Genomic DNA, 17,965 nt, shown 5'->3' with positions numbered 1-17,965 from the left:
TGATTGATTCTGCCAGAGAGGCATGTGGTGAGGTTGTGTGCAAGGATAAAAAAATCAGAATTCCCTGGTGGACACAGGAAGTTAAAGAGGCAGTGAAGGAAAAGAAGAAAGCATACCAAAAGTTCCTGTCAATTAAGTCAGCTTGTGCTCTTAGAGAATATAGAGACAAATGCAAGAATGCTAAACACTGTGTAAAACTAGCTAAACAAAAGTCATGGGAGGAATTTGGCAAGAATATAGAAAATAAATATCAAAAAAGGTGGCAAAATATTCTGGAGGTTGTTGAAGAAGCTTAAGAATGGAGGAAAGAGTGCTGTAAAAGGAATTAGAGATGATAAAGGTGACATGAAAACGGGAGAAAAAGATATCCTTGAAGTATGGAGTAATTACTTTGAAAAACTGCTAAATGAAACAAGCAGTGATGACAGTACAGTGGTAAAAAACACTCAACAGGCATGCAGTCAGGAATACATATCCATACTAGAAGTAGAAAAAGCCATCAAAGGCTTGAAATGTGGAAAGGCAGCAGGAGTAGATGATATTCGACCAGAAATGCTGAAGTATGGTGGTATAAGAGTCGTACAGTGGCTGCACTGCATAGTTCAGAAAGCCTGGACAGAGAGACAAATTCCCGATGATTGGAGTAAAGCTCTCATAGTACCCATATATAAAAAGGGAAATAAAACTGCATGTGAGAATTACAGAGGTATTTCCCTACTGAGTGTTCCTGGCAAGATCTATGCAAGTATACTTGAGAAACGGTTGAGAGGAATTGTGGAAGAAAAGCTTGGTGAAGAACAGGCTGGATTCAGACCAAATAGGGGCTGTCAGGATCAGATCTTCACTTTACGACAAATAGTCGAGAAAGCATGGGAATATAACAAAGATCTGTATTTAAGTTTTGTCGATCTGGAAAAGGCATATGACAAGGTGCCAAGAGAGAAGCTATTCAATACGCTTCAGTTATATGGTGTCAATGGGGCATTATATCAAGCAATACTTAGTCTTTATTTGAGTTGTAAGTCAGCAGTTAAAATTGAAGGAAGTACAGGAAGATGGTTTAATGTTAAATCTGGTGTGAGACAAGGATGTACATTATCCCCTCTGTTATTCATTATCTATATGGATCACATTATGAAGGAAAGTGGTATTAAACATGATATCAAAATTGGAGATGTTAATGTTAATATGGAAGATTTCGAAAAACAAGCCATAGACTCAGCCCCACTCAAACCTTCTATCTGGCTAAGATACGTAGATGATGTGTTCTCTATTTGGCCTCATGGCCCAGACACATTAGACTCCTTCCTCAGTCATCTCAATAGTCTACATCCAAGAATCCAGTTCACTATGGAAAAGGAAAAGAACAATTGTTTACCCTTCCTAGACACCTTAGTCACACGCCTGCCTAATGATACACTTACCTTCACCATATACAGAAAACCCACACACACAGGCAGATACATTCACAAACTCTCCCACCACCACCTCTCTCAACAATATGGCATTATTAAAACTCTTACCAAGAGAGCCCACAATCTTTGTTCCAGTGGAACCGCCCTCACTAATGAGCTTAACCACATACACAGCACTTTCCTCTCCAATGGCTACAGCGATCACAGTATCAAAAAAATAATCAACTCCTCCCCCATTCCCCTTCCTTCTCGTCAACAAGATTTTAAAAATGCCATCACCATACCCTACATCCGTGGCACATCTGAAAAAATAGCCAAGATACTAAAACAATACAATCTACACACAGCATACAAGCCCCACCGCAAACTGGCTACCCTTATCCGTTCTACGAAAGATCAGCTCCCTCCTCTCTCTCTGCCTGGAGTTTACAAAGTACCCTGTTCCTGTAAGCTGGCGTACTTTGGACAGACAGGCAGATCAGCATCCATCCGTCTAGAGGAACACAAGTCTTACATCTTCAAACACAACTATGGCCATTCAGGCTTGGCTGACCATGCTCCACCACAGCAAATTCAAGAAAGAGAGACTTTTCTTAGAAGCAGCAGCAGCTCTCAAAAACCAACCAAATCTCAATAAAAATGGGTGCATTAAGCTTCCGAAGATTTGGGAAACACTCATCACCAGAGTTCCCACCTTACATTCCAGGCCACCTACTACTGCCCTTAGAGGGCGCTCTACCTAGATAGGACTTTAGTGTCACCCACGTGGTTGGGCTTAGTATTGTTTGTTATTTGTGCATATGTTACATTAATTTTTTTGTAATCCCCATAGATGTCCTAGTGACTAGGACAAAATATAGGAAGCATTAAAGTCTATTTTAATTCTTTTAAGTGTTGTAAAAATATCCATTAAGCCTCCAACATGATGTCCTCACAGCACTTAAGCCTCTACACACGTATTCTAATCATCCATGGAGAAGAACTAGCACGCAAATCCAAGCAATACGGTAAGTCAAAACTACGACTATCTAGGCAACTAAACAGGCTGGCCTTTTTAAAACGATGTCGGGACACAAGAGTGATACCAAACTGCGTTAAAATGAAGATCAATTTCCATTCTAAAAAAGCACTTCGTATATATAACCGTGCCAGCCAGGCATTACTCCGCGAGCAAATCGCCTCTACACGTGCTACCCTCGCAGTGACGAACGCCGCCATTGGCTCCTTACATTCAGAGCTCTCCACCGTTCTTAACCCTGAACTTTGGTCGATTCTTTCTGGCATTTCGGAAACTTCCGCACAGAGAGAATTCCAAAAAATAAAAAATAAACATATCAAGAAATTTAGCAACCTTGTGAAAAACAAACCACAACCACAAATTCAACCTCTCCAGACAGTAATAAACCTCTCTTCCAAAAGGCTCAACGACGATGCCGTCAGCGCCCTTTCCCTCGGCCATAATTTTGCTGTTGCTCCGAAGGAAGTGCTGGTGCTTGACGTAATGGTGAACATCGAACGTGGAATCGGTCGCTTACCGTCGGAGATAGCTAACAACATCAGGCTTGACGTAGCCAACATCCTCGCGCATTCTTCTCCGCCAAAAAGTAATTTATCATATGCCCAACGCACGGCTCTCCGGAAACTACGTAAAGAAAAAAGTATCGTCGTCACCAGAGCGGATAAGGGTAATGCCACAGTGGTTCTTAATACCAGCGAATATAAGCGTAAAATGAACATCATCCTCCGCGATCGCGCTACCTACATCCCGCTAGAACACGACCCCACAAAAACACAAGTTAAGAAACTTAAAATTTTACTCAAAAAAGTATCTTCCTGGCCCCCAGATGTCACGAAAAAACTTAAACCTTTCCGCTCCCGTCCCCCCCGAATATACGGTTTACCAAAAATCCACAAACCCAACTCCCCACTCAGGCCTATAGTAGATGCTACCAATGCACCTTGCTATAGACTATCTAAACAGCTGGCCAACTCTCTGATCCCCCTCACCGGAAGGTCCCCTTCCTATATAAAAAACTCGACCCACTTTAAAGCCCTCACAGAAAATTTAACCTTGAAGAAAACAGACATATTGGTAAGCTTTGATATCTCCTCTTTGTTTACCAATATTCCCCTAATTGACACCTTATCTCTCTTAGAAAAGGTTTTTCCCTCTGACATCTTAGATCTCTTTTCCTTTGCCATTAACTCTGGATATTTCTCTTGGAACAACAAAATCTACAAGCAGATAGAAGGAACTGCCATGGGTTCCCCCTCTCTCACCCCCCCTTGCCAATTTCTATATGGAAGATTTCGAAAAACGAACCATAGACTCAGCCCCACTCAAACCTTCTATCTGGCTAAGATATGTAGATGATGTGTTCTCTATTTGGCCTCATGGCCCAGACACGTTAGACTCCTTCCTCAGTCATCTCAATAGTCTACATCCAAGAATCCAGTTCACTATGGAAAAGGAAAAGAACAATTGTTTACCCTTCCTAGACACCTTAGTCACACGCCTGCCTAATGATACACTTACCTTCACCGTATACAGAAAACCCACACACACAGGCAGATACATTCACAAACTCTCCCACCACCACCCCTCTCAACAATATGGCATTATTAAAACTCTTACCAAGAGAGCCCACAATCTTTGTTCCAGTGGAACCGCCCTCACTACTGAGCTTAACCACATACACAGCACTTTCCTCTCCAATGGCTACAGCGATCACAGTATCAAAAAAATAATCAACTCCTCCCCCATTCCCCGTCCTTCTCGTCAACAAGATTTTAAAAATGCCATCACCATACCCTACATCCGTGGCACGTCCAAAAAAATAGCCAAGATACTAAAACAGTACAACCTACACACAGCATACAAGCCCCACCGCAAACTGGCTACCCTTATCCGTTCTACGAAAGATCAGCTCCCTCCTCTCTCTCTGCCTGGAGTTTACAAAGTACCCTGTTCCTGTAAGCTGGCGTACTTTGGACAGACAGGCAGATCAGCATCCATCCGTCTAGAGGAACACAAGTCTTACATCTTCAAACACAACTATGGCCATTCAGGCTTGGCTGACCATGTTTTGGACACCACCCACAGAGTATCATGGAAGAAAACCACCATGCTCCACCACAGCAAATTCAAGAAAGAGAGACTTTTCTTAGAAGCAGCAGCAGCTCTCAAAAACCAACCAAATCTCAATAAATATGGGTGCATTAAGCTTCCGAAGATTTGGGAAACACTCATCACCAGAGTTCCCACCTTACATTCCAGGCCACCTACTACTGCCCTTAGAGGGCACTCTACCTAGATAGGACTTTAGTGTCACCCACGTGGTTGGGCTTAGTATTGTTTGTTATTTGTGCATATGTTACATTAATTTTTTTGTAATCCCCGTAGATGTCCTAGTGACTAGGACGAAATATAGGAAGCATTAAAGTCTATTTTAATTCTTTTAAGTGTTGTAAAAATATCCATTAAGCCTCCAACATGATGTCCTCACAGCACTTAAGCCTCTACACACGTATACTATCATATCCTGTACACCCCTTGAGGGTACATGGCAGGAATTTGATGATGATGATGATGGTTTTTTTTGCTTGGATGGTGGCAAATGGAAGGAGAGGTGGTTGTGAGTACTTTGTCAGTGAATGAGTAACCCCACCTTACTAAGCTGGCATTAGTAAGGTGTGGTGTCACAGATCCCAAAGATTTTAAATTGACTATAACTTTTTAACAACGTGTGGCAGTGAGTCATGCCTCAGTATAGCTTCCCCCTCTTATAACCTGCTACTCGACGCCATAGTCGACAGGCTGATGCACGCAAGCAAGTTTAGTGTGCAGAGGTGTAAAGTGTGCTGGGGTCCACCAGACCCAACCTTACCAAAAGTGTGACTATATTTACTTCCGAAACGTAAGTTGTTTTCATCTATATTCTACTAAAATATTATCGTTACTGCTGTGTCTTCTATATTTTTACATACCGACTATAAGCAAATACGTTTTCGTAAATATTAGAGGGTATTTTGAGAATAATATCTTTTTTTTTACAAGATGAGTTACGAGCAGGAAGAACAGAGGTTACATCAACTTATAGATGATGCTTTGACAGACAAGGAGCCATTTAGCAGAGATAATGATAGTGAAATTGATTTAGAATCAGTCAGTAACCATGAGTCTGATACAGAACAAGACTATGAGGAAGAATCCACTAATATTGATTAAAAAGATATGGATTTCTATTCTAAAATACACTACATTATTTGGGTGGGTCTGTGGGACCCCACTTTACCACTTTTGTTACATTTTCCCACCTCACCAGCACTGGGTTAAGTAGAGGAATGATAAGTATTGTAGGAATAATAGGTCTCCTGTGATGAGTCATCCAATTCAATGGAAATACTTGTATAATAACAATAATGAAGCAATCTGAACTGAACAGACTGAATAATAGCTGTACTTTCAGACATAATGGTGAAACCTGTTTAAAATGAATAATGGGTTCTTTCTACCTAGTTTGACATTCTTAAATTTAATGTTGTTGAGTCTAATCTTAAATGTCTCTTAGAAAAAAACAAAAAATACAATTTTAAAGTATGTCTAAAATATTCAGAGAATCATTCCTGTTTCTTTAATATTAATATCATTACTGATACTAGCCAATTTAAAATAAGAGTTTCAATTAATACTTACTGAAATTGGTACGTATATAAAAAGTGAATAGCCATATACACACAACATTTCTAATAGTGAATATCGTGCAGTACTCCTTCGATACCACAAAATGGCCCACAGCCCTAATGGAATCAGGAATGCATAAGAATATATAGCTGTTGCAGAAAATGATACTGAAAAATATAAAAAGTGCAAATTAACATTTTTAAATAAAAATAATTAGTATATGATGTGATCAAAAAATACCTGGAATGAATTCAGTATGTGTATATTATTCACAACAAGAACTTCACAAGAGTGGGGCTATGTCACTGCATTGCCATATTGAACTGTTTAATATAGCCTCTGATATAAGCATAAAGACTCATCGGTACTAAGTGGAATAGAATGTATCACTACTTATTGTTGATACAATCACAAGTTATAATTTGTTCTGAAAACATGTAATGGTCATAACTACTTTATTTAAAAACAATAAATTCTATTTAAAATGGCAAAAGTGCAACTAACATTCAAAATATTAGTTTTGCTTACTAATACGGGAGGAATCTTTATCTGGTCGATTTCAATCGATGGTGAGTTAGCCGATCTCATACGGAGGTAGCAGGGTTTTTTCTCCCAGAAACTCGGGTTTTTCACCCCGCATACATACAAATCGGCCCTTCAGAACACACGCAATTTACAGACAAAAATTACTAGTTGTGGTGGTGTTGGAGGTGGGCGGTAGATGGCGTTGATTCGTAGTAGAGGTAAGGGGTAGAGACAGTTGAAGATGTCCTCCCACGATGAGTCTTCGGACTCCTTGGAGGTATCAGGAATAATAATAATACTCCATTTTATGCTATTCCTCACCAAGGATTCATGAAATTCTCTTTGTCTAAAAACATTTTAAAAAATATTACTGGAAGATATTTCAGTTGAAGATATTAAGTTGCAGCACATGGGTTTAATTGTCAGGTTAGTCAAATGGATTCAGGATTGGCTGACTGATAGTATCAGAGAGTTGTGTATGATGGGGCAATATCAAGGAAGCAGAAGGTTACAAGTGGGGGGTTCCACAGGAATCAGTACTGGGACCTGTGTTTTTCAACCTTTATATCAATGATATTGTCAATGGATTGCAAGGGGAAATTCAGTTGTTTGCGGATGATGTGAAGCTGTGAAGGGTTATCAGTAATAGTGCAGATGTGGCAGCCCTGCAAGAGGATTTGAATAAACTAGACAGATGGGCAAATGAATGAAGGATGTCAGTTCAATGCAACAAAATGTAAAGTCTTGAGGTTTGGGATCCATCGATGGGAAGATGCATACTCGATTGGAGGAGCTGTACTGATCGAGGTAGGGGAGACAAGAGATCTGGGGGTGATGATTTATAGAAAACTGAAATTCAGGGAGCATATTGCAAAGGTGGTGAGGGTAACTTTGCGTGGAGGGTGGGTGAACCTTGGAATGCATTGCCCGAGAGAGTGGTTGGAGCGGGAACGGTCAATGGGTTCAAAGAGTGGTATGATAAACTTTGTGTTTCCTAAAAATGACCTCCCACAATGAGTCTTTTGACTCCATGGAGGCCTGGATAATAATAATAATAATAATATAATACTACTACATAAAGTTAGTTGGGTATAACTTGGTGCCTGCTAAGCATCATTCACATTAGTTTGGCAGTGCCAAAGTTTGTTAGATCTCTCTCTCTCATGTGTGTGTGCATCCACGTGTCCTATATTACAAATCATAAAAGTATTATGATGAAAAGTTTTCTTTTCTCTTCCTACAAAATTTCAATCTAAATTATTTATAATTTGATTAACTCTGACATGTAGCTTGTGTCCTGTGCATACGTATGTTTTCCTGATGATGGACCTCAATACAGAGGTCGAAACATCAAGTGTTATTTTCTTAATTATAAGTAATTGCTCCAACGTGCATGTTTTTGTTTTCATAAATTCTTCACTATGAATGCTGACTACTGTGTAACCTTAAAAGAAATAAAAGCATTTTTTTTAGTGTGGCAGAACTTCTGAATAACTAACTCTTTTAGTTTATTTTTCATTAATATCCTCACTCAGGTCTCCAGAAACCCACTTGTCATAGACAAGGAAACAGAGACAAGTGGCAAGTGAATTTTGCCTCATTCTAAATACATTCAAAATATATATTTTTTTTTCACATAATTTACACACACAAAAAAAAATCTCATTCACTGTCAAGTTATTTGATCATTGTTTATTTCCAGAGAGTTGAAAATAAAACTTCTGGATATGAAATCATTAATTCAAACAATACATTTGTTCTCTTTTAAAGAATATTGAACTAAATGTTAAAATTGCCAAAACAGTTACAATTTTTGTTCTTGGTCTTCTTTAAAAGTCATAATGTAAGTCAATCATTTTCACTTTCTCCTCTCCTTTTATTTCCTTTAAGGTTCAGAACTTTATTTTTCTTTCTATATGAAAGACTTTTTTTTTTGAGTAATTAGAAACTCAACCTGCCATCTCTCTCTCTCCCCCCCCCCCCCCAATAGCTGTTCTGTCATTATTGTTGTAACATAATAATTGATAACTTTGAAGCATTTTTCTTTCTATATGAAAGACTTCATAAATATCTGCTTTCAAGTTTCAAAAATCTTATTTCGCTTACAGCAATATTATAGGGTTCTTTTCACTCTATGCATGATCAGTATACTATATGACACACTTCCGGTTTTCGTTTCAGCCATGTAATGAGCCATCATTACATGTTATAGTTATGACACTTTACTTGAAACAGAAAATATGTAAGTTTTTCATATCACATGCATTTAAATTAAATTGCAGTTATCATTTCCAATAGATAAATTTTTAATCAAATCAATGCATTCACTTAGTTCAATATTAACCAAAATAATTACACAAGATGCATGTAATTATTATGTGACATTGTGACTCATTGTGGGAGGGAACACTACTCCACTATAACTCACCATCTTCCTTACTTAATCTTTCAACTACATGACACCACTACCATCAACACGGTCTATTCTTTTTTTTAAAAAAAAAAATTGTACTTTTTTTTACATTTTCCTCAACAAAATAAATCAGTAATAATAAATACTAAAATTAAATTTGGCACAATCAAATTAAATACTGCAGTACATCTATATATCTTATTCTTCGAAAATCTTTATCCCTTAAGTAGGTGCACAATTATTATCCTAAGCTGATTTTCACAGCTCACAACAAGAATTAGCTTAGTGCAATTAAATGCTTGAAAATTTTACAAATGCAGATTCTTTTTAATACTGTTATTTAAAAAATACAATTATCTTGCAAAGCCAAATCAAAGACCGGATCATCTGATTAGGTGCATTGTGAAAAGTCAGTCTGGCTCCACATTGAGTGCTACTTACTTTCTTGTTTTTGTAAATTTTATTGTCTTCCATGTTAAATTATTGTTCATGGATAATTTATATAAATTCACCCTTATCATGAACAATAAAAGAAAGAAGACAAACTGAGTTGTGATGAGCTGTGGTGTGGTGTACACTTTAAACCTACCTTAAAGGAAAGCCTATTTCAGTATAATTACATGCAATGCACTGTAAGAATTAAGGAATGTATTACTTTGTGATTTTCTTTTCTTGACTACTTGTATAATAAACTATAACACTTTTTTATGAATGTTAGTCAAGTGAGTTTTAATTTTTCGTCCTACTAGTTTCACCGATTTTTGCTATCAGCATCTTCAGGGATACAATTAGAAAGCGATATGAAGGTAACAGACTAGGTTACCTAGTCTGTTACTAGGTAACCTAGTCTGTTTTAACTGACAGTTCTAATTCAATGAATTAGAACTGTCAGTTAAAACCTAGTCTGTAACCTTCATATGAAGGTAACAGATATGAAGCGATATGAAGGTAACAGACTAGGTTACCTAGTCTGTTACTAGGTAACCTAGTCTGTTTTAACTGACAGTTCTAATTCAATGAATTAGAACTGTCAGTTAAAACCTAGTCTGTTACCTTCATATCGCTTACCAATTGTATCCCTGAAGACGCCGATAGCAAAAATCAGTGAAACTAGTAGGACAAAAAATTAAAACTCACTTGACTAACATTCATAAAAAAGTGTTCTAGTTTAATGTATTACTTTGTTTTGTTAACATAACATTTAGTTTAAAAAAAACAAAAAAAAACATTGCCTCTAACATTATGTAAAAGTATACCTTGGGCACAACTTTTTTTCTGGCTAGTATCATGATCATCATGATGTCATAATCATAAATACTGAAAGGTGAGGGAAAAGGCATCCTTGCCTATCTAACTAATCAGTTAATCCAACACTTTTTTTTTACCATCACTTTTTGCTTAATGTATAAGTTAACTAACAACCTGATAACTGAGGAAAGCCATCACCTTCATGACCTCTCAATCAAAAGCTTTTGAGTAGTCAATGAAGAAATAAATTAAAGGGAGTTTAAATTCTCTATACCTCTCAATTTGCTTAAGGCAATGGATCTGATCTGTGATACTCTTCACTTTTTGGAAACCTGCCTATTTTTGGGTATCTTGGCCTTGTTCATGGATAATTTATATAAATTCACCCTTATTATGAACAATAAATGAAAGAAGACAAACTGAGTTGTGATTTTTAGCCTCAATACTATTTAGAATAATCTTTGGTAGAATCTTACTTGCATGAGAGATTAAACTAATAGTTCTTGCAGCCCTTGATATCTCGTTTTTTTTCTGCAGTATGAATACTTCTAGTCTCTAGGACATATTCCTGTCTCCCATATCCTTATGATTAATCTATGAAAAAGACACGTGTTCTGTGTTTTTTCATAGATATGACCTTAACTCAATAAACATTATATCTGAAGTTGGGACTTGACTGCTTTAGTCCCTTAACTATTTTTCAACTTTATGTTTAAATGGAGGTGGTTCCACTCAAGATTCCTCTGTATTCTCCTCACAGTCTTTCCATATGTTTTTGATCTGTTCTCACATTAGTAATGTTCCATTCATGTCCTTGATAACATTCAATTTGAACTTGTGCATAACTTCATGAGCTAATCCAAATAGAGTATTGTAATCATTAGCAGTCCTTGTCCTACATGATGTGTTTCCTGACTTCTCTATATAATCTTTTTCATTCTTCAGTCTGTCTCCTTGTTTTTCTCTATCTTCCTCCTTCAGATCCGACTCTATATTAAGTCTGAAATCAATAGGTTTCTTGGTTTACTAATTGGGTCTAGATTTAGTCAAAGACAGGATGCATCTTGTCTTTGACTCCCTTCCAAAGCATTTCAGATGTATTCCAGTCTCCAAAAAAAAGAGCATTCAACTTTTTTGGATGTTTCTTCTGTAAACCCTCCAATGACTGCTCTGACACCTAGTGTAATGGGATGGGATGGGACTGCCTCGGGAGGTTTTGAAGAGTCTTGCTTTGGCTATTACTAGCTGATGGCCTATGCCACAGTCTACTCTTGGACAAGTGTGCACATTAAAAATGCCTGTTTTCCTATGTTTAGTGCCAGTATGTAACAATCTGGTGTTTTGACCTATTAATTTCTGATCTTGAAGTAAGATTACATAATGGGTGCTTCTGGAAGCAAGTATTAGTAATAACTAACATTTTGGCATAGATTAAATTCCACAAATTTTCACTGTACCTGCCACATTCATGCCTATCATACTTACTCTTTTCCACTTTTGCAGTGAAGTCTCCTAGAATGAGCAGGAGACCCTCTCTCCATGGCATTCTACACAAAACAGTCTGTAGGGTTTTATCTTTATCAAGCCTATATGAGGTGTATAAATCACCACTGACACATTAGTAGGATGAGTCTTAAGTTTAATAAAAAAAAAAAAAATACAGTGTAATTTATTGGCTGGTATTCAAGAGTGGATCTTGCCTGACCTTTTCTCACCACCACAGCTATCCTACAGTGCTTTTAATCTCCCTCTGAGTAAACAACCAGCTCATCACCCTGCCTTCTGGAATCTGGTCTCCATAATTCTGAATATGTCAATTGTGTACTTTATCTCTCTACAGGCTTAAACAGAGAGCCCTGTTCAAGATATTAATCTCCAGTACAGGTCAGTGTTACTGTAAACGAGGGAATACAGAAGACAACACATGATTAACCTTACAGGTGAACTTTACATGAGCACATGGGATGTCCAGGGGCATCAGATAGGTTCTCTTGGCACTCTATATGACAACCAATAAGATTCACTATAAGGCACACTCATATCAGGTTTTAGAGTGAAGTCACTGCAGAAGAAGCGACAGGATTACACTTTTTCTATCTGCTAGTGTACTCCTAACTGCAACAATCCATCTATACCTTGATCTTTCTGAGGCCTTTTTTTCACCATTTTTGAATGAAGTACTGTTTGATCTTTTATTGTTTGAAAGTTTATACATCTTAGTCACCTTCTGCTTACCCTTAGCCCGTCATAGTAGTACTGATATACTATAAGTTTAAACCTCCTATTGTTAGGCATCAGGTAAAAAAGTTACACATTTTGAAATACAGTACTCTTCCATTCCAGTATCTTCATTTTTAGTATGGCATGTCATTGATGTGTCCATTTATTCTTAATTCTCTTCAAAGGCTCATGTTCATGGTTAACAGTCCTTGATAACTGTTTTATTTCTAGCTTAACTCTAAGATCCATATAATGAAACATGAATTTCAACTTGTATATTGCATTTAATATTGTTTCATGAAGTCATTCAATTAGTTCCTTTACTATACTAGCCCTTTTTTCTTTCCTTATTTCCTTTCTTCCTGCTCCTTCCCCCCATGCTATTAGAGTCTTCAAAGGCTAGGGGTGAATATTTCCTATTTTGCTATTTCATCTCATCATGTGGAAAGGGCCTCTGCAACCCTACCACTTTCTTCTTGCAGTGACTTCACTCCAAAATGCTAATATGGTTGTGCCTTATAACACATCTCATGCTGCATTGGTTGTCATCTTCCTTATACTGTCTTTTACCTTGCAGTGTCGAGGGTCCATTGATCATCGGACCTCACTCCATTTACAGGATAAGGTAGTCAGCCTTATGCCCCGGTGTATCCTATGGCCTATAGTGTTGAGTTCTCAAGACCAGTTTGCCTGCATTGCGGGATGAAAAACCCCAGAATAAACTGGGGAAAAAACCCTGTTGTCCACGCCCAAGACTGGCTAACTTGGCTATGGTTGAGGAAGATCCTTCAGCTCCTCACATCACCGACAGGAATCGAACCTAGGACACTCCTTCCCCAGGCATATGGTTGTGAAGCGCATAGCCACTAGGCTAACCGCGCACTGCATTGGTTATCACGGAATAATCAGAGCCACGTTCAGGGCTTAGGCAGAGGGTCCTGTTTGAGAAGTAATCACAGTCTCCATCAAAAGTCAGTGTACTGTGAATGAGCAACACAGAAGGTATAAGATGAATCTTAGAAGGGAATTTTACATAGGCACATGGAATGTTGGGGATCTACAGATGGGTACTTTTGAGATTGTCTGTAAAGAGATGGATAGATATAAAATTGACATCCTGGGAATTACAAAGACCAGATGGAATGGAGGTCACTTCAAAAGACAGGATGGTAAGCTAGTTATTTACTCAAGTGGTGACTCAAAACATCATGGGGTAGCTGTGATACTGAAGACAGCTCGGGCAAGAAGCTTACTTGGTTATATTAATGATAGGATATTTTCAATTAAACTTAAGGATCAGCCTACCAATGTATCAATTGTGATAGTTTATGCACCCTACACAGATAGACCTGAAGAAGAGAGTGAGAAATTCTATGAAAACAAACTGTTTTGGACTGCCTACCAAGGAGAGACATACTTTAAATCTTAGGGCACTTAAATGCACAAGCAGGAAAGAGTATGAGAGTCAGGCTGGAATGTGGAATGTTTGGTCTGGGTGAACATAACACCTGTGGTGAAAGACTGTTGGAATTTGTCTGTGCTAACAGATTAGTTATTACCAATACCTGCTTCCAGAAATATCCACAATGAACCTATACTTGGACATCTAACATTGATAGGTCAAGGAACCAGATTGATTACATCCTGGCTCTCCAACAGTGGAAGACAAGCATCTCTGATGTGCATACTTGTCCTGGAGCAGAATGTGCTACAGACCATCAGCTAGTAAGAGCCAAAGTAAGACTAAGACTCTGAAAACTTCCAGGGCAGGCACATCTCATTAGATTGGATGTTAGAGTAATTCCTAGTGGATTCACAGAAGAAACATCAACTCGGCTGAATGATTTTTTAGAGACCAATGAGGAGAACTCACCAGAAATGCTTTGGGAAGGAGTCAAGGTGATAATACAGGATACAGAGAAGACGTATCTCGGCCCAATAAGAAGACCAAGAGACCAATGAATATCAGATTCAACATTCAACATTGCCTTTTGATTCAACTAATCAAAAGGCAATTGGAAAAACAAAGAGATACAGGGACTGAAGAATACAAGAGATTACATAGAGACGTCAGAAGAGCTATCAAGCAGGACAAGGAAAAGTTCTATACTATATGTAAAGAGATAGAGTTCCAGATGAGGAGGCACAATTATAAAAGGATGTTTTATTTAGTTCGTGACTTAAAGCACAAGTTTAAGCCTAAATTGAATGTCATCAAAGACAGGAATGAAGCATTACTAACAGAAGAGTTGGAAATCAAAAACAGATAGAAAGAATACTGTGAGGAACTGCACAGCAGAGTGGATAAAGAAAACGTGGAGCCCTCTCACCAGGAAAATTTTGATTTCGAACCTCCTCCACTTAGGCACAAAGTTGAAAGAGCAGTTAAGCAGCTTAACAGCAATAAGGCCCCAGGTGCAGATGAAATCCCAGCAGAGTTAATTAAAGTGACAGGGAATGGAGGGATAAGAATGCTTCATAGATTGATTACAAGGATATGGCCTAGAGACTGGAAGAAGTCTGTTTTCATATCACTACATAAGAAAGGTGATATGAAGGTGTGCAAGAACTATAGAACTATTAGTTTAATATCTCATGCAAGCAAAATTTTATTGAAGATCATGCTAAATAGAATTGAAGACAAAGTTGAGGCAGAGATGCCCGAGGAACAAGCAGGTTTTAGGAACGGTAAGGGTACCAGAGATCAGATCCTTTGCCTTAGACAGATCATAGAAAAATATGAAGAATTCAGACTCCCTCTGGTAATGTGTTTCTTAGACTACTCTAAAGCTTTTGACTGTGTTGAGCATGTAAAACTGTGGGAAGTAATGAAAAGAATGGGTTTTTCCTCAATACACTATCAGGTTGATAGCCAACTTGTAAAGGGAGCAAGAAGTCACGGTAAGAACAGGTGTTGGATTGACAGACTGGCTTCAAGTTGGAAAAGTAGTTAGGCAAGGATGTTGACTTTCTCCTCACTTGTTTAGTATATACGTGGAGGACATCATGCATGAAGCACTGGATGAGCTCAGGGCAGGAATGAGGATAGGAGGTAGATTGATCAGTAATCTAAATAATTAAATGGATGAATAACACCATTAAGCTTGAGTTGCAAAAAAAGAAACAACTATGGAGGGAATTTAAGGAGAAGGGTGACCGGCAGGCACATGAACGGTATAAAGCGCAGGCCAGAAGGGTGACGAGTGTGGTAAGAAAAGCAAAAAAGGATTACGAAAGAACATTGGCCATGCAGGTTAAAGAGAATCCTAAACAGTTTTTTAGATATGTAGCAAGTAAAAGGAAAAATGTACATGGCAGATTGATTTTAAAGAATGCCGATGGTAGGGAGGTAACTGAATCAGTTGAGATAGTTGAGTTACTGAGTGAGCACTTTGCAAAAGTATATCATCCAGGTGGTGACATTGCAGAAACGAATAAACCAGTAGATTATACGGGAATTGTGGTTAATGAAGTGGAGGTGAGTAGTCTATTGCATAACCTCAATGTCAATACATCTGTGGGATTGGATGGTATACCAGCTCGTGTTGTACGAGAAGCAGCTAAAGAATTGTCAGTACCCTTGACCATTTTGTTTAATTTGAGTCTCGGGTCTGGGTTAGTCCCGAGCGGGTGGAAAGAGGGGAAAATAGTTCGACTGCATAAAGGTGATTCCAAGACTGCTGTTGTAAATTACTGACCGATTAGCATATCAGGAATCATTGTCAAGATCTTAGAGAAAATAGTCAAGAGGAAAATACAAGATTGGATAGAAGAAAATGGGATACTGTATCGGGGACAGCATGGTTTTGTGAAGGGTAGGTCATGCCTCAGTAACTTGCTCACGTATTATAACACAGTCATGGCTGAACTGGATAAGGGTAATGGGTTTACGGTGATTCTACTGGACCTTGCCAAAGCCTTTGACAGGTTTCCACATGGAATTCTAATCAGTAAATTGCAGCATATGGGAATGGACATAGGGTTGGTGAGATGGATAGGAGGGTGGTTGACGGAGAGATATCAGAGAGTGGTTTACTCGGGAGTAGAGTCCACAAGACGGCCTGTGAGTAGTGGTGTGCCACAAGGATCTGTTCTTGGACCACTGCTGTTTAATTTGTTCATAAATGATATAGGAAATGATCTGAGAGGAACAGTTCATTTGTTTGCGGATGATGCGAAGTTGGGTAGGGCAATAGTGAATGCAGATGACGTCAAAATTTTGCAGGATGATTTGGATAGATTGGAGGTCTGGGCTAAGGAGAATGGATGTCAGTTTAATGTGGCAAAATGTAAGGTTATGCATTTTGGGGTGAAAAGATTGGCGGCAGTTTACTGCATTGGTGGAACCCTGCTCCAGGAAATTGATGAGGCACGAGATTTAGGAGTGTTGGTAGATAAGGAATTGAAATTTAGGGGACACATTGCAAAAGTGACCAAAACAGCTCATCAAATCACTTGGTTGCTGAAGAATACGTTGACAAGCAGAGACAAGCAGGTTATTGTTCCTCTCTATCGAGCCTTGATAAGACCCCATCTACACTACTGTGCTCAGATTTGGTCACCTAGGTTTCTTCTTGATGGGAAGGAGGTGGAGAGGATCCAGAGGCGAGTGACCAAGATGATAGCAGGTCTGTGGAATGAACCGTATGAGAACAGGTTGAGGATTTGTGGGTTGCAAAAATTGGTTGATAGGCGGAGGAGGGGAGATATGATTGAGACATTCAAATTACTGAAGGGTTTCTATAAAATTAATTCAGAAGATATTTTTGAGAACAGGGCTGGTTGTGGGAGGACTAGGGGACATCCATGGAAACTGGGCAAAAGTGTGGTTAGTAAAGGTGTTAGAGCTGGGTTCTTTACTTTTAGAGTAGTGAATGAGTGGAATGCGCTCCCTGAGTCTGTGGTGGATGCTGTGACAGTGAATGAGTTTAAGGCGAGGTATGATAGATACTGTATGAATGTCAAATAGTTGTGATGAATATGATTTGGGGCCTCCCTCGATGAGTCTAATGACTCCCTGGAGTTGCCCGTAATAATAGTAATAGTAATAAAATAGTAATAATCTGAGGTACGCTGATGATACAGTACTCCTTTGTAATGACATGGAAGAACTAGGACTAATTCTTGACAAAGTTAACAAGATCAGTAATAACAGAGGACTTCAACTCAATCCTAGCAAGACAAAGATTATGGTTCTCAAAGGAAATACAATCAGAAAAGCTCTTGAGAAACAAGAGCTTCTCTGTTTGTATTCTTTCTCCATACCTTAATGGAAAAAGAATTGAGAAAGTCAGCAAGTTTGAATACCTGGGATCCATTATTAATGTGAAGAATTGATGTTCAGAAGACATCAGAAGAAGGTTAGGAATGGCTAAAACAACAGTCAGAGACCTGTCTAAAATCTGGAAGGATGGATCCATCTCCATGGGAACAAAGTTGAGTATTTTGGATGCAGTTGTT

General features: G+C 38.4%; 1 protein-coding gene across 1 annotated transcript in view; it reads right to left on the bottom strand.

The window, feature by feature from the left end:
- Positions 1-17,965, bottom strand: part of LOC150108637 (protein YIPF1) — a 69,676-nt gene that overhangs the window by 33,401 nt on the left and 18,310 nt on the right. Inside the window, exon 6 of the mRNA XM_090416096.1 lies at positions 6,112-6,266. Within this exon, the coding sequence (XP_090272222.1) occupies positions 6,112-6,266 (155 nt within the window). The remainder of the gene's footprint in view (positions 1-6,111; positions 6,267-17,965) is intronic.

The sequence above is a fragment of the Typopeltis vanoorti genome, chromosome 3 (assembly GCF_054136105.1).
Source record: "Typopeltis vanoorti isolate ZY-2024b chromosome 3, IOZ_Tvanoo_1.0, whole genome shotgun sequence".
Taxonomy (NCBI): domain Eukaryota; kingdom Metazoa; phylum Arthropoda; class Arachnida; order Uropygi; family Thelyphonidae; genus Typopeltis; species Typopeltis vanoorti.
The sequence above is the reverse complement of the archived record's forward strand: the minus strand, read 5'-3'. Positions and strand labels throughout refer to the sequence as shown.